General features: G+C 41.8%; 2 protein-coding genes across 2 annotated transcripts; both read left to right on the top strand.

Annotated features, from left to right (window-relative positions):
- The first annotated feature begins 4 nt into the window (after nt 1-4).
- On the top strand, nt 5-9,852 carry LOC120574171 (WW domain-binding protein 11). Its single transcript, XM_039824373.1, is given in 13 exon segments — nt 5-214; nt 1,042-1,128; nt 1,810-1,841; nt 1,954-2,047; nt 2,372-2,568; nt 4,605-4,738; nt 4,861-5,027; nt 5,178-5,324; nt 5,327-5,413; nt 5,966-6,091; nt 6,194-6,475; nt 6,622-6,807; nt 8,622-9,852. Coding segments are annotated over 12 exon segments (2,199 nt in total). The 5' UTR covers nt 5-214; nt 1,042-1,064; the 3' UTR covers nt 9,305-9,852.
- A 457-nt stretch (nt 9,853-10,309) lies between these two features.
- Nucleotides 10,310-18,810, top strand: ddx47 (DEAD (Asp-Glu-Ala-Asp) box polypeptide 47). Its single transcript, XM_039826259.1, has 12 exons — nt 10,310-10,497; nt 10,706-10,799; nt 12,463-12,651; nt 12,755-12,826; nt 13,009-13,127; nt 13,685-13,756; nt 13,975-14,091; nt 14,360-14,506; nt 16,559-16,696; nt 16,801-16,871; nt 17,112-17,241; nt 18,519-18,810. Exons 1-12 carry the CDS (start codon nt 10,366-10,368, stop codon nt 18,735-18,737), a joined length of 1,500 nt encoding a protein of 499 aa, XP_039682193.1. The 5' UTR covers nt 10,310-10,365; the 3' UTR covers nt 18,738-18,810.
- The last annotated feature ends 1,679 nt before the right edge of the window (nt 18,811-20,489 follow it).

The following is a 20,489-nucleotide window of genomic DNA, read 5'->3' as shown; positions in this document are numbered from 1 at the left end:
TTTGATGACGTCGAATTAGCCTCGTTCTCGCGTCCGCTCGTGCTCGCGGCAGTAAACATGGCGACCGGCTAACGAAGCCTTTTCTTGTATTCCATCCTGAAGCCTTTTTAATTTCTCTCCCAGTGCGTTCGCAATACGTCTTACTTTATTTTTCTGTTAACGCAGAGGTGCGTTTGTAGAGCGTTACGCTCTGCGGGTTTTACTTGGATAAAAGGTACAGTCACGTTTTGCCTCCTTTGCTGCTCTCGATGCTAACGCGGCCCTAGCTACAAGTGCAAGCTAACAGTTAGATAGCTAACGTAGCTGGACGTTGCCAGCCAAATGCTGCATAATCCGCTAACATTTAGATTGGGATAGGGATTTTACTGGCTTTATAATGATGGCTAGCCACTTAAAACGTTGCGTTTGAATACGTTGCAGTGTTTTTTAATTATTATTATTATTTCAGAATACAAATATAAGCATAAAACATTTCTCACAGAGGTAGTTTGAAAAGTCAGTATTACAGTGCATCATAAACAAACCATAACAAAAAAGAATAACTGCCTAAAATAAGAATAAAATCATTTCTGTCTGGGGTCAGGTTAAATGAAAGGTCTGACAAACTCCTAATGATGAAGAGCATTTTTCTGATCGAATCGATTTTAAAGAATCTAAAAGAGGTCATTATTTTAGGGAAGTTGAGAAACATGGGGTAACTATAGATCTGTAAATCTGAGTTTCTCTGCAAAGAGTCATGCAAAAGCACCACTTTAATTATTGTGTTTACCAGAGATGTGCTCGTACGTTTCTTGGAAATAAGTCATTCAGCATGAAAAAAGGGAGCAGCCCTATTTAAATCAGGCCTGGCATACCCAGATTATTAATCAAAGTCACGTTGCAGTGTTTCCCCATCTCAGTTTTTCATTTTTGTCACTGTTGAAGGGGTTTGAGGGCACGAGAGTGTGATTTACATGTAATCTGGAGAAAAGCCTTTCAGCAGACCCAGATGGTTAATTTCATTTCACCTGTCATCATTGTTGGCATTGTTATACTTGGCAGGGTGAAGGAGACGCACCGGCACAATGGGGCGACGTTCAACCTCCTCCACCAAGAGTGGGAAGTTTATGAACCCCACCGACCAGGCCAGTAAGTACCGACCAATTTATCAAGAGCTGGTTCCTCTGGGACAGGTGTTGTGCCAAAAAGTGATTGTCTGTCAAAATGTGGGAGGGAAAGCCCTGTGCCTAGATTATAACCAATCCAATCCTTTTTCCACTTGCCCAAAATTGATTACAGCTTCTACTTTGTGATTCAGTTGTTTATGCCTTAAAATGACTTGAATTCATTCATGAGACTTATATCTGACAGATTATAGTCCACCCAGTAGTTCTTACCTGTTGAAATGCCTTTTTAAGTGGGTAATGCAACCTGTAAAATGCACTTTTTGCATTTGCCTAAAAGTGATTACAGATCCTAACTTGTGTTTGGAAGGTTGTTTCTGCCTCAAAATGACTTGGTATAATTCATCTTCATTATATCTGACAGAACATAGCCCACACAGAACTTTTTACCTGTCAAAACACCTTTTTATAGGGCCAGTACATCCAGTAGAACAGTTTTCCAAGTGAGCTGCTGTGGACATTTATACACTGGGCGATACAGCTTTAACAGGCTGCGCACGCTTCCACGGGCAGCAATCATTTTTTGGCGGATGAACACTTTTTGGCATGACACCTGCCTGCTGGATAGCACCTGAAGAATAGAGTCTTTTGTTGCCAGGTGTCAGAATGATAACTAGTGTATACTCGTTTTCTACCTCCCTCACAGGAAAGGAGGCCAGGAAAAGAGAGTTGAAAAAGGTATTTGTGGTCTTGGAACACAATCCCTTTTACTGTACCCTTTCATCTTAAATACAACAGTAATGGTATTGTGTTGATAACATGTTGCTTGGTTTGTTAACACTCCTGATAGAACAAGAAGCAGAGAATGATGGTGAGAGCAGCGGTGCTCAAGATGAAGGATCCCAGGCAGATCATCAGGGACATGGAGAAGCTGGATGAGATGGGTGAGAGCTGAATTTCTATGTTGCTGTTGAAATGGCTTTTGTGGATTTAAAAAAATTACCGTACACATGTTAACCATCCATAGTTATTTTACTGTAAAATTAAAGTTACTATTCTTTCAAGATTTAAGACTTTTGAACTATTCAAACTGGGGCTGCACATTATATTGTTTTTGAGTACATTTTAATATCTTGATATTTTTAGCAAGTAATAACAACGTAATCACATGTTTTTCTTATTTCGTGCAGCTCTAATTTCAACACTCATTTTTTGTATAGCTTTTGCTTAACACAAATAAATAAGCGTTTCTGTAACTTCTTCAACAGAGTTTAACCCAGTTCAGCAGCCCTTGCTGAATGAGAAAGTGTTGAGGGACAAGAGGAAGAAGCTACGCGAGACATTTGAGCGCATTGTCCGTCTGTACGAGAGAGAGAATCCCGACACATACAAGGAGCTACGCAAACTGGAATTGGACTATGAGACCAAACGAGGGCAGCTGGCTCTATATTTTGACTCAGTCAAGGTGTGTTTATGTGTGTCTTTGTTTGGATTCATATGCATGTATTTTATTTGCTGTATTACAAGTCAGAGATTTGTATACATGTACAGTGCCTTGCGAAAGTATTCGGCCCCCTTGAACTTTTCGACTTTTTGCCACATTTCAGGCCTCAAACATAAAGATATAAAACTGTAATTTTTTGTGAAGAATCAACAACAAGTGGGACACAATCATGAAGTGGAACGAAATTTATTGGATATTTCAAACCTTTTAAACAAATAAAAAACTGAAATATTGGGCGTGCAAAATTATTCAGCCCCCTTCAATTAATACTTTGTAGCGCCCCCTTTTGCTGCGATTACAGCTGTAAGTCGCTTGGGGGGTATGTCTCTATCAGTTTTGCACATCGAGAGCTGACATTTTTGCCCATTCCTCCTTGCAAAACAGCTTGAGCTCAGTGAGGTTGGATGGAGAGGGTATGTGAGCAGCGGTTTTCAGTTCTTTCCACAGATTCTCGATTGGATTCAGGTCTGGACTTGCGGCCATTCTAACACCTGGATATGTTTATTTGTGAACCATTCCATTGTAGATTTTGCTTTATGTTTTGGATCATTGTCTTGTTGGAAGACAAATCTCCGTCCCAGTCTCAGGTCTTTTGCAGACTCCATCAGGTTTTCTTCCAGAATGGTCCTGTATTTGGCTCTATCCATCTTCCCATCAATTTTAACCATCTTCCCTGTCCCTGCTGAAGAAAAGCAGGCCCAAACCATGATGCTGCCACCACCATGTTTGACAGTGGGGATGGTGTGTTCAGGGTGATGAGCGGTGTTGCTTTTACGCCAAACATAACGTTTTTCATTGTTGCCAAAAAGTTCGATTTTGGTTTCATCTGACCACAGCACCTTCTTCCACATGTTTGGTGTGTCTCCCAGGTGGCTTTTGGCAAACTTTAAACGACACTTTTTATGGATATCTTTAAGAAATGGCTTTCTTCTTGCCACTCTTCCATAAAGGCCAGATTTGTGCAGTATACGACTGATTGTTGTCCTATGGACAGAGTCTCCCACCTCAGCTGTAGATCTCTGCAGTTCATCCAGAGTGATCATGGGCCTCTTGGCTGCATCTCTGATCAGTCTTCTCATTGTATGAGCTGAAAGTTTAGAGAGACGGCCAGGTCTTCGTAGATTTGTAGTGGTCTGATACTCCTTCCATTTCAATATTATCGCTTGCACAGTGCTCCTTGGGATGTTTAAAGCTTGGGAAATCTTTTTGTATCCAAATCCGGCTTTAAACTTCTCCACAACAGTATCTCGGACCTGCCTAGTGTGTTCCTTGTTCTTCATGATGCTCTCTGCGCTTTACACGGACCTCTGAGACTATCACAGAGCAGGTGCATTTATACGGAGACTTGATTACACACAGCTGGATTCTATTTATCATCATTAGTCATTTAGGTCAACATTGGATCATTCAGAGATCCTCACTGAACTTCTGGAGAGAGTTTGCTGCACTGAAAGTAAAGGGGCTGAATAATATTGCACGCCCACTTTTTCAGTTTTTTATTTGTTAAAAAAGTTTGAAATAGCCAATGAATTTCGTTCCACTTCATAATTGGGACCCACTTGTTGTTGATTCTTCACAAAAAATTACAGTTTTATATCTTTATGTTTGAGGCCTGAAATGTGGTAAAAGGTCGAAACGTTCAAGGGGGCCAAATACTTTCGCAAGGCACTGTATGTTTGAATGAGGGGCTGTAATATGCACACTTTGATAAAAGTGTGTTTACCTCTGGTTGGACTCAATGCAGCAATATGGAAATGATTTTGGTTGCAGACATGAAGCCCTGTAGTGGTGAATTGAGAATTTGAACACTTTCGACTAATTGAGGTTGAATCATTGGCATGAAATCCAGGGAATTATTTATTGGGAAACACTTGCTTGTTTTGTGTCTTTTTGTTTGTTTGCTGAGCTTTAACTCTCAATATTAGTTTATTTACATTGCTCATGCTTTGTGGTGACTCTCTATTTACTATCATGTGTTTTTATATCCTCTTTTTCAGAATGCAGAGTCTGTGGAGGTCGACAGTATCCCTTTACCAGATATGCCTCATGCCCCCTCCAACATCCACATCCAGGACATCCCACTCCCAGGAGCTCAGCCTCCCTCCATACTGAAGAAGAACACCTCTTTTGGGTAGGCATGAACCTGTGTCTGTTAGAGGTTTTTGTGGATAAACTAAGTACATGATGTGACTGAGTATAACTGTGCCACTGAGGTAAGTCTTTTTTGAGGTAATCTTTTTATGTATCTCACAGTAAAGGACCTCTTTCGGCATCTTCTGGACCCGTTTTGCCGACAGTGCCAGCTGTGCCACGTTTACCTCCAGGGAAGAAGCCCCCTGGCCCCCCACCTGGGCCCCCCCCTCCACAGGTCCTGGCACTGTACGGCATTCTTGCTCGACGAGCTAACAGCATGGACACAGGTAACACATAAACCCTTAATAACTATATTTTTGAATGCTTAATTTCCTTTTTAATAATAATAATAAGACTTTGCTTTCATAATTGTGTTGCAAGTGGTTGCTCTTACTCTTTTTTTTTTTTTTTTTTTTTTTTTTTTCCAACCTGAACAGAGCCTTCCATTCCTGGCTTAGACAAGGACTCTGCAATGAAGTTGGGAAGAGATCGGGATAGCGGCAGTGAGAGCGACAGAGATCGGGATGATCTGGACGACGACGAAAGCGACTCTGAGGAGGACAGCGAAGAAGAAAGAGATGAGGGGGAGACGGTGACCAGAGAATGAGTGTGGACAGGCAGGATGATGAGAGGGAAAGGGAGGAGGAGAGAGACCGAAATGAAAGAAATGCTGGTGAGTGTTTCAGAAGTGCTTCAACATATTTTTGCTATACATTTTCAGATTAAAAGGGTGTTTTTAATTGTATTTATGTACTAGTGGTTTCTGTTCTCCTGTATTGTATTTATTATGTTACAGATGTAGGTCAAATTAAGTGAAACTGCACTATTATCACGACAGTTTAGGTGCATTTCCCAAACAATCAGTTGTAATCTGGGATATCACAGAGAATTGTTCTGTTATTTGGCAAAAGCACTAAAGATGATACAGGATACATCTTTTTTTGGGATGTGTTTGCAATGCACAACAGTGATCCATGGAAAAATTATACAGTTTAGAATTTGTGTTCTACCACTAATATATTCTTTTGATGAATGTTTTGATGTCACACTACTGATTCTATTTTTCTTGTTCATATACTTTCTGTATATTTTTTCTCCCATGTCTACTTAATGTGTATTTGTGTTATTCTGATGTGTGTACATTATTTTTCTTTTGAGCTGCTGTAGCAAAGGAATTTCCCCAGCGTGGGATTAATATAACTATCTCATCTCATCTTATCTTCAGGTCGTAGTGTACGTTTTGCGGACATGCCTCCAGAGGCACCCCGTGACGGAAAGAGGAAGAAAAAGAGGGTGGTGAAGAAGACCAAGGCCATTACCCCTCTGCAGGCCATGATGTTAAGGATGGCAGGTACAGTAGTATACCACAGTCTTTGCGTCATACCTGCTAAGCTAGTGCATCCTAATTTCTATTTCTGATGACATGGTACGGTACTTTTTTTTTGGTCTTCAGGTCAGTCCATTCCTGAAGACGAGGAAGAAGAAGAGGTAGAGGAGGAATACACAGATGAATCAGACAGCTCAGACATCGAGGACAGGGGACCACCAGGGGAAAACCAGCCCCACCTGATGGCTAATCAGCGTCTACCCCCTCCTGCTGGGCCAGGGGGACAGCAAGGGCCTCCACACTTGCAAGGTCCACCGATGACTGGCCCCCCACCACTGGGCCCTCCCCCTGCTCCTCCCATGAGACCTCCTGGCCCACCCTCTGGCCCGCCTCCAGGCCCACCACCAGGTTAGTTTACAACATTAATTAGCTGGAATACTTTGCTCCAGCTCTGAACAAATCCCTGGACCTGTTGTTTTAAAGATGTGCTGGTTGCCCTCATCATCCACACGTACACTGTTCATCATTTAGAGGATACATTCTGTCATCTGTAGGTGCTCCTCCGTTCCTGAGGCCTCCTGGTATGCCTGGAGGCATGAGGGGTCCAATGCCTCGTCTTCTGCCTCCTGGACCTCCGCCAGGTCGGCCCCCAGGCCCCCCACCAGGCCCCCCTCCTGGCCTCCCGCCAGGCCCCCCACCACGAGGACCCCCTCCCAGACTTCCACCCCCAGCACCACCAGGTGTGTGTGTGTGTGTGTGTGTGTGTGTGTGTGTGTGTGTGTGTGTGTGTGTGTGTGTGTGTGTGTGTGTGTGTGTGTGTGTGTGTGTGTGTGTGTGTGTGTGTGTGTGTGTGTGTGTGTGTACCGCTACGCATGTCGGTCTATAGGTTAATTTGCATACAAAGTCACACTCCGCTAACGGCTTGTAGCATGTATGTATAAATATTTTAAATGACATTGATGCTCAGCTGCAGTGAAACTCAAATTTCGAGTGGACGTCACAGTTACGTCACTGCAATTGTGGTGGCAGAACAACAGCCGAAACAATGGTGAATATATATCACAATACATCCATGGTTTTTCATGGACAACTTTCTTTTAATACATCCGTGGGGATAGCTGGCTAGTTTCTTAGCTAGCTTGTTGTTTCCACCATGTTTTAATGCTAAGTTGGTTACAGAAAATGAGCCAAACAGCAGACCGGTGAACAGCGGCAGTGCTGGCTCCAGAGACGGATAAGCTAGCTAGCTAACTAGCCAGCCCTGAGTAGCTACCTCCACTCTTCTACCAGCGAAGTAGTCTGCCTGCGGCGGGGAGACCGCGGGGTTAGCTAGGTAGAGACAGGTTTGGGCGATATGTTTACATTTTTTTCAACCGGCCAGCAACCAGCGGCGGCTGTGATCGTTAATGTTTAAATTAGCTAAATAAAATCAGCCAACAAATCTCTCAGCTCTACTACTTCAGTCTAAATTTTAGTCTGATAAACGGTAAATTAATTAAACAAACGTAGCTAGCTGTCAGGGCTTAAGTGGCTGTGTTTTCATCTAAAGTGGATTGGGAAATCGATAGATCCCACAACAACGGTCACTTTTCTGCCACCAGTTAAAGGAGAACTCCGGGCAATTTTTCCATTAATCTTGATTGCTATATGTATATGAGTACTGTCGATAGCAGTGGCAGTACTCATATACATATAGCAATCAAGATTAACGGAAAAATTGCCCGGAGTTCTCCTTGAAGCCCCGCACACAAAAACGTCATTGTTTACAAATGCCAAAATGATCTATAGACTTCTATAGGCAAGGCAGCTTTATTTGTATAGCACATTTCAGCAACAAGGCAATTCCAAGTGCTTTACATTAAACATTAAAGAGCAGTTAGAAAACGATTAAAAAAACTAATTAAAACATTAAGACAAGAATAAAATTGACAGTGCTGTATAAAAATGTAAAGAACAGAGATAAAATTTGTGAATAAAAGTTAAAGTGCAGTATAAGAAATTAAACATTAAAGAGCAGTTATTGAGTGTCATACAGTGTCATCAATGCAACTTCAGTATAACAAATGAACTGAAAAGAAAGGCAACATCAAAAAGATAGGTCTTTAGCTTTGATATATTTCTATACCGCATTAAATATATGGTAGCATACTTTATTTCAACCAAATCTATGGAGTGGTGAAGTAGGAATTAGGGCTGTGCAATTAATCGAAATTTAATCGTGATTATGATTTCGGCTTCCCATGATCACAAAAACAGAATAATCGAGAAAAACATGTATTTAGCTCATTCCGTTTGCAAGTAAACTCTTATTTTCTCTTGTGTTCTGAATGGGAAAAAAATCAAGTTTAAATAGGAAAAGTATTGGTTTTTTTTTTGTTTTTTTTTAAGTTCAATAATTGCAACATCTTTCCAGAAGTCAACGAGTAATCGTGTTAAATTATCGGGATTTCAATATTGACCGAAATAATCGTGATATTTTTTTCAATAATCGAGCAGCCCTAGTAGGAATGTCTCATAAATTTTTCATCAAAATACATCTTGTGTCTCTCTACAGGTATCCCCCCTCCTCCCCCAAGAGCAGGAGGGCCCCCACGTCCACTTGCCCCACCACTTTCCCTCTTTCCTCCACCTCTCAACTCCAACGTGCTCAGTGCTCCTCCCAACATTGTCCAGCGACAAAAAGGCTCGGGATCCAACCAGGATGGTCCACAGAGCAACATGCCGCCCCCCGCCATGCCCATGTCCATGCGACAGGGCGTCATGCAGATGCCTCCTCCCCCAGGGACGGCCGCCCCCTCCTCAGGGGGCAACCCTCCCAGCCACCACCACGCAGCCACCATCGAAAAGCGACCCAACATCACCTCTGTCGCAGCAGCCGGAGGCGGCCTGGCAGCGGGCGCTGGCTCTGGGGGGGCCACTATCTCGGCCAAACCTCAGATCATCAATCCAAAGACGGAGGTCACCCGCTTCGTGCCCACAGCGCTGAGGGTGCGGAGGGACAAAGGAGGAGCGATGCCCGGGGCAGCACCGGGGCCAATGGAGAAGGGACGGGGTGGTGTCGGAGGAAGGAGGGGAGATGAAGGCATGGGAGGGGGACAGGGGCAGAAACAGCAGTCGGCAGCTTCCCCGATGGGTTTGGTCCACCAAACGCAGATGGGTGCTGTGTCTCAGCCCAACATGAAGACTAAGGACCAGATGTATGAAGCCTTTATGAGGGAGATGGAAGGGCTCCTCTGAGACTCGAGAGGGAATTCGGAGCAGATGTTCAGTGGGGCGTTCTAAACAAAAGGAGTGTATTTGTTTTCTGTGCAGAGTTCTATAGGTAGCTGTGTTCAAGACAGTCGACTAGATCAGTTTCTCTTTAGTAAGGGATGGCTGCCACACCCAGCACTGGTCTCAACAGGTTCATTTTCATTTGATCTGGACTTTTATTTGTTGTATCAAAGAGAATGTGAATTTGATGTACGTAAAGATTGGTTGCTATGAGGAGGCAACTCATTAAAAAAATAACGCTATAAAAAGTTTTTTTGCCAGAGACAACCCAAGTTTTTTTTTTTTTTTGTCCTCCAGTATGTTCTTTTTTCCCTTTTTAACTGCGTTTTTCCTCCGGCCAACTATTTGTGATTTACCATGACCAAAAAAAGCATTTTGTATGATTATTTTATCGGTGATCTCCATCTCCTAAACATGTTGGACATCAAAATAAAGTTGTGGAAAGTCAACCACTGACAATATACATGTCTGAAACTGTTTGATCTGCAGCTAAATAAATACTTTTTACCTCATATTTCAGTGTGTTGTAATATAGGAGACAATATGAGCAACACATGGCCAAAATAATTATGTCCGTATTGTAGCAATTTGCATCTGGATGCTATTTGCCTGGAAAAATATCTGCAATTTATATTTCGATTTTATCCTCAAAAACATCTTTTTTTAAGTAGGTGACTATCTGATAAACTGAAGTATCTCTTGATTAGCAAATCCAAATTCATTTGAATTGATCATTAACTGGATATTACTCAACACTATTGACAACATTTTATTTACAATATTACCGTGTTTTTCATACACTTTAAACTGTCCATTGTTTAGGTTAACTTTAGTTTGGCCAAGTTTGCATTTGAACTACTACTTTTAGCTAACTAATTCAACGGCATATTCATTTATTTTAGTTGGCGAACTATTTGAACTGTACATAAACAACAATTCCCGTCAACCATTGCGGCTTATGCTCGAACTCGTTACCGCATCTGCGCATTGCGGAGCTCAGCTGAAGACACGTTGGGGCGAAAAACATGGCGGACGACGATGTGGAAAGCGTGAAGCCAAACACAGACGAAACACTCGTTAGTTTGAGTAGTGACTGTGATAACAGTCACTTGGATAGCGGCGAAAACGAGGAGGCCGTAAAGACCTTCAAGGATTTGGTAGGTTTATCTAACAGGGCGAAGAAGAGACGTCATTTTAGCAACATAAACAAGCAGCAGCATAGCAGTTTAAGCTAGCTAGTCTAACGCTACGCTAAATTCATCTGTATTTTTAATTATGAAATACGCCGACGACGGTGTGACTTGGTAGCAAAACATGATCAGCAACTTCCAACCTGTCTGTACCCGGTGTCTTTGCCGTTCACAGGGTGTTACCGAGGTCCTCTGTGAGGCTTGTGATCAGCTGGGATGGAAGAGTCCAACAAAGATTCAGATAGAAGCTGTTCCAGTAGCCCTGCAAGGTGAGTGATCACTGAAACTGTGTCTATGGCTGTGCAATATGTCGATATTATATTGATATCGTGATATGAGACTAGATATCGTCTTAGATTTTGGAAATCGTAATATCGTGATATGACTTAAGTGTTGTCTTTTCCTGGTTTTTAAAGTGATGTCATTTTCTGTTACCAGACTGTTGTAACTGTTCTATTATTTTTTTACCTTTACCCACTTAGTCATTATATCCACATTACTGAAGATTATTTATCTTAAATCTCATTGTGAAGATATTTTGTTAAAACATCAATTGTCAACTAGGGCTGGGCTGGATAAGGAGAAAATCAGATATCACGATATTCTTGACCAAATACCTCGATATCGATATTGCAGCGATATTCTAAGGTTGACAATTGGTGCTCTAACAAAACATCTTCACACTTGGATTTGAGGTAAATAATCATCCGTAATGTAGATATAATGTCTAAGTGGGGAAAAGGCAAATAATAGAACAGCTAGAACAGTCTGGTAAGTTCAGAAAATGGCATCACTTTACTGTAATGCAGCTTTAAAACCAGGAAGAGACAGCACTTAAGTCAAATCACGATATTACGATATCCAAAATCTTAGACGATATCTAGTCTCATATCACGATATCGATATAATATCGATATATTGCCCAGCCCTATTGTCAACCCTATATCGGTACAACATCGACATTGACGTATTAGGACAAGAATATCACCATATGTGATTTTTCTCCATATCGCCCAGCCCTAACTGTGTCTTTTGTGCAGCTTACTCTAAACAACTGTGGTGGGAGAAGCATTCAGATCTTTAATAATAACATAATGATCCTAATACGTGTGTGAAAAAGTACAGCAGAGCGCTCAATTCAATTCAAATCACTTTATTCATCCTCAGGGGGCTCTCTGAAAAGTAATGGAGTAGAATTAGAAAGAAAAATGAATGGAAATTCTCAAGTGCAATAAATTGTACTGAAGTACAGTATGTATTAGGGGTGCACGATTCAGAAAATGTCACGATTCGATTCAGAATCGATTTTTGATTCAAAAATGCTTCACAGTATGTAAATGTAGTTACTTTTCCCATGTGATTGCAGTAGACACACAATAAAAATTTTTTTTATGTATGTACTCCCCTCCACTGCTCAATACTTGGGATGCCACGATATCAGAAATGTTTTGTTGATACTAATACCAGTGAAATTCCAAGATTCTTGATGCCAATTTGATCCCATGGTGAAAAAAAATAAAATAAAAATCCCATGAACTTCAACATAAAATGCTCTATGATATGTATTTCAGGATAAGGGCCCAGACCAGAAAAAGCAACCACGGGTTGTGCAGCATTTGGAGTTTCACTTAACGTCCTGTTGTGTTATTTAACCGCCCAAAGTATCACAAGTAGACTTTATATTTCACAATGATTGCACCCCGTCAGAATTGCAAAGAATTGCATCTGTTTACTTTAGTTATTTCTGTAGAAAAGCGAGTACCGCCACGTTTTCAGAATGTTGGCATCGAAGCATGGATTCTCGTGACATCAATTTTAATTTAATTTATAGTGTCAAATCACAACAGGAGTTTTCCCGGGACATTTGGAGTAGGTCTAGACCCCGCTCAATCATTTACAAAGACCCAACAATCCCTTCTTCTTGATCTGCAGGGAGGGATGTTATCGGCCTGGCAGAGACGGGTTCAGGGAAGACGGGGGCCTTTGCGCTGCCCATCCTGCAGTCGCTGCTGTCCTCGCCCCAGAGGCTCCACACTCTCATCCTCACCCCTACCAGGGAGTTGGCTTTTCAGATCTCTGAGCAGTTTGAGGCCCTGGGCTCCAGCATTGGCATTAAGTGTGGTAAGTGTCAACTAAAGGTTTACTGGTTTGCAATGATGCAGTTGACTTTTTTTTGAGTTTTTTTATGGTTCTGTTCCTAAAACTTGTCTCATCTCTTCTGCAGCTGTCATAGTTGGAGGAATCGATATGATGTCCCAGTCCTTGGTGTTGGCTAAAAAACCACACATTGTTATTGGTAAGACCATAAGTCAAACTATGATCAGTATTTATTTATTTATTTATTTTTACACCGGTATCTTAAACAGTCAATTCGTGGTCTTCTGCATGTGTATCTAAATTCGCTAGTGCTGAACCGGTGTGATCTTTTTATTTACTTTTTTGCATTACCGTGATGAAGTGAATGAAATGTGTTTCCAGCCACACCCGGTCGGTTGATAGACCACATGGAGAACACAAAGGGCTTCTCCCTGCGAGCTCTGAAGTTCCTGGTCATGGACGAAGCCGACAGAATCCTCAACATGGACTTTGAGACGGAGGTGGGTAGTTAGAAACTCTTCAATTATTGACATCAGTTCACGCTTCTATTTTGCTTCTCTTTGTAATGTATTTAGTATTAAGGAACTTGAGTGGAAATATTCCTTTATTTCGAGGTATAATATCGTCACCTTCTTAAAATAATGGCCTACGTCATTTTTTCAGGTTTTTCAGAAAACACAAAAAACTGAGCTTGACATAGGCCATTATGCTAAAGGAGTAGAATCACATGACCTGTTCAAATGAAGATGTAGGCAATTGTACCAGTGGTGGCCAGCACCATGAGGAGATGATTTAGGCAAAAAAAATATTTTTTGTCAAAAAATGACTTAGGCCATTATTTTAGGAAGGTGACGATATGTTAGCCTGGATGCCAGCCGTACTAAGCCCCGCCCACAACATTTGAGGTCGGGAAGTTCGGTCTGGGCTTGATCCGTTGTGGAGCAACGATGCTTCGAACCAATCAGATTGTCTGATTTGTATTATACCTTTTAACTTGTAACATTGCAACAACAATGATTAAGCATCTGACAGTATGAGTTTTCTTTCTTTTTGCCAGGTGGATAAAATCTTGAAGGTGATTCCCAGAGAGAGGCGCACCTTCTTGTTCTCTGCCACCATGACCAAAAAGGTAGAGAAACGCCTATCCATACCGAGAAGGCTTTTAACCAGGCATAGTTGTGGCAGTATGTGACCTCTAGTGTTTCCAGTCTCACTTTGTTCGGTGTTACTGGTTGCTACCGCTGCAGCTTTACCCGGGAAATGACTCAGCGGACGCCAGAGCATTCCACCACTTGTAGAGTCGACGCGCTTTCTTCTTTCGCTGACGTTCTTTTGTTTTGGTTACAGGTCCAGAAACTCCAGAGAGCCGCTCTGAAAGATCCCGTCATGTGTGCGGTGTCCACCAAATACTCAACAGTAGACAAACTCCAGCAGTACTACGTCTTCATACCATCCAAGTACAAGGTAGGGCACCTTCTCTTTTCACGTTTTATTGTCTGAAACCGGACGCATATTCTCTGCTAAACCACAATCCCTGTGTAATGGCGTGTTGTTGGAGTTTCTCACACCTGTGTGTGTGTGTGTGTGTGTGTGTGTGTGTGTGTGTGTGTGTGTGTGTGTGTGTGTGTGTGTGTGTGTGTGTGTGTGTGTGTGTGTGTGTGTGTGTGTGTGTGTGTGTGTGTGTGTGTGTGTGTGTGTGTGTGTTCGTGTTCGTGTTCGTGTTCCGTGGCAGGACTGTTACCTGGTGTCCATCCTCAACGAGCTGGCCGGCAACTCCTTTATTATTTTCTGCAGCACGTGTAACAATGCCCAACGGGTGGCGCTGTTGTTAAGGAACCTTGGCATCACTGCTATCCCTCTTCATGGCCAGATGAGTCAGGTAAAGCTACAGACCGACACTCACCAACTCGGTGTTAAATGTGTTAACATTTGTCCGCCAGCTCTTGGGCTGAGGCGTTAGTATCAGTGTTAATGTTATACACTGAACTGTAATATTTCTTGATGACAGAGGGACAGTGTTGCACACGTACCATGCTCTGCCTCTCTTTGTCCACACATATTTGATAAATGGTTGATAATGCAGTCTTGTCTTCTGCTAAACAATCATTCATAAGGCCTGTCGGTAGATAGAAATCAATTCTCAAAATTCAATTTTTCTTTTTTTAGAGCTGGAATGAATAGTTGAATAATGGTCTATTGACAGAAAATGTGACTATTTTGATAGCTGATTAGAGAGCTGCAAAGATTAATCGATTAGTTGTCGTCTATTAAATGAATCGCCACCTTTTTTGATAATCGGTTTGAGTCAGGAAAAACAATTCTCTGATTCCCAGCTTGTTGAATGTGAATATGTTTCTAGTTTCTTCTCTCCTCTGTGACAGTAAACTGAATATCTTTGAGACAAAATAAGACATTTTGGTTTGGACATTTTATAGACCAAACAACTAATCAATTAATTGAGAAAATAATTGACACATTAATCGACAATGAAAATAATCGTTAGTTGCCGCCCTAGCTGATGAATCATTTTTAATCAAAAATGACAAATTCACGCAATGGAATGTTTTGCTCTTTGCTGACATTCTGTAGATGATTAATAGAGAAAACAACAACAATTAATTGATAATGAAATGAATCAGTTGCAGCCCTACTTTAGCTGCTCCGCTGTTAGGAACAGCTTGCTTTGGTGCAGCCTGATGACCTAGTGAAGGGAATTTATGTTGCCAAAATGTAGTGTGTCATTTTTTCCGGAGGTTTTGCAATGACAAGTCCTTTGTGTAAGATTTATAAAGATCAGCCGACCATTGTCACTGTCATGTCATTGTCAATATGTTTAGCAGATAAGCCATATTTGAACCAATTGTTGGACTACCTTTACATTATCTGCAACAAGAGATCTTTACATACCAGCATAAACAGCATCCCCGGCCTTTACTCATCCTTTTTCAGCCATCGTGGGACTGTTGAATAGTTATGGAAGAACAGTGCTCATATTATGCTCATCTTCAGGTTCATAATTGTATTTAGAGGTTGTACCAGTATAGGTTTCCGTGGTTTAATTAAAAAAAAAAAAACACCATATTTTTTGTCTTACTGCAGCTCCTCTTTTCACCCTGTGTGTTGATCTCTCTGTTTTAGCTACAGAGTGAGACATCTCACTTCTGTTCCATCTTTGTTGGGAGACTCACATGCGCAGTAGCTAGGTAAGGACTACTAGCCAGTCAGAAGCAGAGTATGAGGGCGTGCCCTGACAGTACCTAGGTAAGGACTACTAGCCAGTCAGAAGCAGAGTATGAGGGCGTGCCCTGACAGTACCTAGGTAAGGACTACTAGCCAGTCAGAAGCAGAGTATGATGGCGTGCCCTGACAGTACCTAGGTAAGGACTACTAGCCAGTCAGAAGCAGAATATGAGGGCGTGCCCTGACAGTACCTAGGTAAGGACTACTAGCCAGTCAGAAGCAGAGTATGAGGGCGTGCCCTGACAGTACCTAGGTAAGGACTACTAGCCAGTCAGAAGCAGAGTATGAGGGCGTGCCCTGACAGTACCTAGGTAAGGACTACTAGCCAGTCAGAAGCAGAGTATGAGGGCGTGCCATGCTAGCAGCTAGGCGAGCATTATAACGTGTGTTCCAAAGTGACCACGTCTGTCTCTGAAGTAAAGGCTGGACTACAATAGAGCTGTTTGGAGCAGTTGGTGAACAGTGTTTTCTGTTGGAGATGGTAAGGACTTTAGGCTTTTTTACTTTGTGAACATATAACATGCACAAAAAGAGATATATATAAAACAAGGGAACAAGCCAAAAAGCATGATATGAGCACTTTAAGCTTTTGAGGAAGCATTTCCATCAGTGCCTAACCCTTCTCTGCAGAGTTTTGCTGTGCATTTCATGCCTTTTTCACTCACTGGACCTTCCTCTATGTGTTAATCAGAACAAGCGTCTCGGATCGCTGAACAAGTTCAAGTCCAAGTCTCGGTCGGTGCTGCTGGCGACGGACGTGGCGTCCAGAGGACTGGACATCCCTCACGTCGACTGCGTCATCAACTACGACATCCCCACTCACTCCAAGGTACCTCGGTGCCGATGTTCAGCAATCGCTGCCACGTTCGATGATTTGATTTGATTTGATTTGATTTGATTTTAATGGATCTTTGAATGTGTCTGCCCTCGTAGGACTACATCCACAGAGTCGGACGGACAGCCAGAGCAGGGCGCTCTGGGAAATCCATCACTTTTGTCACTCAGTAAGAACCGCCTGTTTCTCACCTGTGGCCACACTTTCTTTTTATTGTCTTGGTATTTGATTAGATTTTTCTTATTTTTTTTTAACTTTTCTGGCTCATTCACTTATCTATGTATACGTTTATATGTACCACAGACGTGAGCTCCTCTTTCACTGTTTTTCTAATGTTAGGGTAAATATAAAAATGAAAGTAAATTAGTTGAATACATGAAACTGACATAGTCTGTCATCTATGATATAGATATGACGTGGAGCTCTTCCAGCGAATCGAAAGCCTGATTGGGAAGAAACTTCCGGCCTACCCAACCCAGGAAGATGAAGTGATGATGTTGGTTGAGAGGGTGAGCGAGGCCCAGAGATTTGCCAGGCTGGTAAGTCATCACATGACCTCACACATGGAAAACCGTGTTGTTTGTCTATGGCTACGTTCACACTGCATGTCTTAATGCTTTTTTTTTTTTTTTTTTTTGGCAGATCCAATTTTTTGGGTTTGGCTGTTCACATGACCTTTTTAAAATGTGGCCTATATCAGATTCCAGTGTGAACGGTTTGCGGTTTCGAACTGACCCACATGCGCAAAAGAACAATAACAATGACATCAGACGCAGCACGCTGTTGCACTAAAGTTAGGGAGGTTATGGAGGAAGTCAGCATTTTTGTTTTTTATTTCAAAATGTTTGTGTAATGGCAGCTGTAACATTAATGAGCAGGTGCTGGGGAGGAGAAGAATGAAGAGAGAGCTTGATCCTTCTAGTTTTGATTGAATTGAAGTTATCTTCCCATACACTAATTAGGTCTAACACCTCCCTCTCCCTCCATTGACTCGCCCCATCATTGTTCTCCATGTTGTAGGCCTAGTCCAGTTTTTACTCCCGCCGGCGCATAATTGTGACAAATGTCGATGTAGATTGACGTAGAAGTCGCATCAAATCCGCCTCTGTTGTTCACACTGCGGCTGCATTGAAAAGAAATCAGACCTGGGTCTGATTCAGGACCACATATGGAAGTGGTCTACATCTGATTTGAAAAAATCAGATCTGGGCTGGATTTGAGTGTTCACACTACTTCAGAAGAAGTCTGACCTGGTCACTTGACCTCAGAGTTGCGCCACTTTTGCCTGCAGTCTGAACATAGCCTATATTTTTATTAGTAGACTCAGAAAATGGCCTCATTTATGTTTACCAGCTTAAAAAGAGAAGATAGATTGGTGTCTAGGGGTATAAAATGTGATGTGTCTGTATATTTAATACCCTAGTATTCAACAACATCCAGTTTAAATGTGATGCAGGCCCTGATTGGTGCATCTGAACAGGGAGCGGTGGATTTTTCAAATCGCACTACAGGCTGTAGGTGGTACTTCATGTAGTTCTACTGGAACATGGGGTCAGTTTCAGCAGATATGACAAAGTTAGTTTTATAAGTCTTACCTACTGCACCTTTTTAAACTCAGTTCAATTTCAACACATTTGGAACATGGCTGGCCGTGTTGACAGAGTACTAGAGTTCATCTGATACTGCTGTGGGGGAAGGTCTGGGGTGAAAAGGGTTGGGAGCAACTGCTTTTAAAGAAAGATGAATGTCATATCTGTATTGTTTTTTATTGAAGAAGTCTACCCAAAAAGATTAAGACAAGTGTATATTTTCTCAGGAAATGAAGGAGCAAGGTGAGAAAAGGAAAAGGCCCAGAGGAGGAAATGGAGACGAGGATGACACGGAACAAGCAAGCGGAGTGAGGAAGAAAGTGAGAGGAGGAGGAGCAGGGGGGAGGAGGAGGAGGAGGAGGAGGAAGAGGAGGGATGAAGAAGAGGGGTGCAGCAGCCTGGAGGGGAGGACGCTGAATCCTCCTACATTAACAGACTGTACATAACCATAACACATGCGTTTCCTGCCCCTCTACAAGATTTTTCCATTTGTAATAAAATGCCATTGTAAAAACCAGAGCTTGTGTTTGTGGTGGAGTGATGTGGGACTGGCTCTAGTGAACGCTAGATGCTTCTCATGAAACACGCACACCGTTAGGTGTTTGGCTCGCAGACGCGCTCAGTCCGTCTTGGCAGATTTTGCGCCTAAACTAGCTACTGTATATCATATCGTCTCGTCACATGGTCAAAAAGAGATTTGACATTAGACACCATCAACATATTACCCAGCAATCATCGTTGCACATCTGTATTAAACAAAAATTATTAATTTCAAGAGCTCGAAATGATCGCCTTTTAGTGAAAACTGCCATTTGAATGCCATCTAAAACGGGTCATTTGTGTCGATCCAAATAAGTTTATTTATATAATATAATAACCATATCAATTCCAGAGTGAGTTTATTCAACAATATATGCTAAATCAACTGTAAATCCACATTTTAAAGCTAAAAAAACCTTCCCAGGCATCTTCGTCACCTTTTTAATCCCCAATAGGTTTGCACCCATGTGTATAGCAAATGGCACTTCTTCTTTTTTTGTTTATTACCGTGAGTTCTTTGAAGGTGAGGTGTATTTCCGGTGTGGCAGTCTGAATCACCCCGAAGTCATTCACTCTGCCCAACCCATTGTTGGAGGGCTGCTTTGTCCATGGGGGGCCCCCACCCCACGGGCCCCAGTGCAACCGCACTGCCTGCCTGCACTGTCTATATTTACACCCTTGGTGAGTGACGTTGAACATAACATGCTGCTGTTGTGGCTTTCAGACACAAGAGGGGGGTGTTTCAGTTTACAGCAGGAGATGGGGAATGATGGCTTAATGCACTGGTTCTCAAACTTTTCTCAATAATGTATCCCTTTTGAATTGTTTCTTAAAGCCAAAGGTCAGGGGGGACCAGCACTAATCATTTTCGATAGAAAAAAAGTCTATAAACAGGAACAGTACAGGATGTCAGTGATAGATTTACTAAACAACAGCCTTGTAATTAAAAAAACAAACATTTAAATGCTAATGAGAAAAAGAGACAAAAACTTGGAAAAAGATGGTAGAAAGAAGTAAGGCAAGAATAATGGCATCTTTTTATTTATAAAGCAGTACTAGGATTACTTCCTCTTATCTGAATGCTTACATCCTCCCGAGGTCTGCAGGGACATATCACTTACTTTCACAGGATCTGTTTTTATTGTCAGTCCCTAAAGCCCACACTGACTTTGGCAAAAAGGCTTTTAATTTTGCAGCACTATCTGCATGGAATCAGCTTCAGAATGAGCTACAGTTGAAGGAGTTGGTCTCACTTTATTCTTTTAAAGGCTTTCTAAAAGATCTTGCAGAAAGGCAGTCTGTCTGTCATTGTTTTTAAATTGATTTAGAACCCAGATTTTCTTTATGATGACATTGGTGTTTGAATATGATGAGTGAAAGTGTGTCTATGTTTTTATTTCGTTATTGTCTTTGTATTTATTGAAACCAAGCTGCTGCCACTTGCCAGGACCCTCTTGTAAAAGAGATTTGTAATCTCAAGGAGTTTTTTCCTGGTTAAATAAAGGTTTGAATGAATTTGAAAAGGTCAAAATAGTATCAAGAACTTCAAAAACAGCACATAAGAAGAAAAAGCGAGAAACTTGTAAAAAAGTAGAAGGGCAGTATAGGAAGGAAGGCAAGATTAGGTCCAAAGAAGGAGACACAAATGTTTTTTTTGG

This window comes from Perca fluviatilis, chromosome 15 (genome assembly GCF_010015445.1).
Source record: "Perca fluviatilis chromosome 15, GENO_Pfluv_1.0, whole genome shotgun sequence".
Taxonomy (NCBI): Eukaryota; Metazoa; Chordata; class Actinopteri; order Perciformes; family Percidae; genus Perca; species Perca fluviatilis.
The sequence above is the reverse complement of the archived record's forward strand: the minus strand, read 5'-3'. Positions and strand labels throughout refer to the sequence as shown.

Bases quoted from the DNA above. Each gene is read 5' to 3' on its own strand.
- ddx47 (XM_039826259.1), top strand. From the start codon at position 10,366: ATGGCGGACGACGATGTGGAAAGCGTGAAGCCAAACACAGACGAAACA. The intron at 10,800-12,462 runs GTGAGTGATCAC...CTTGATCTGCAG, and splicing joins TGTTCCAGTAGCCCTGCAAG to GGAGGGATGTTATCGGCCTG. The intron at 17,242-18,518 runs GTAAGTCATCAC...ATATTTTCTCAG, and splicing joins CCCAGAGATTTGCCAGGCTG to GAAATGAAGGAGCAAGGTGA.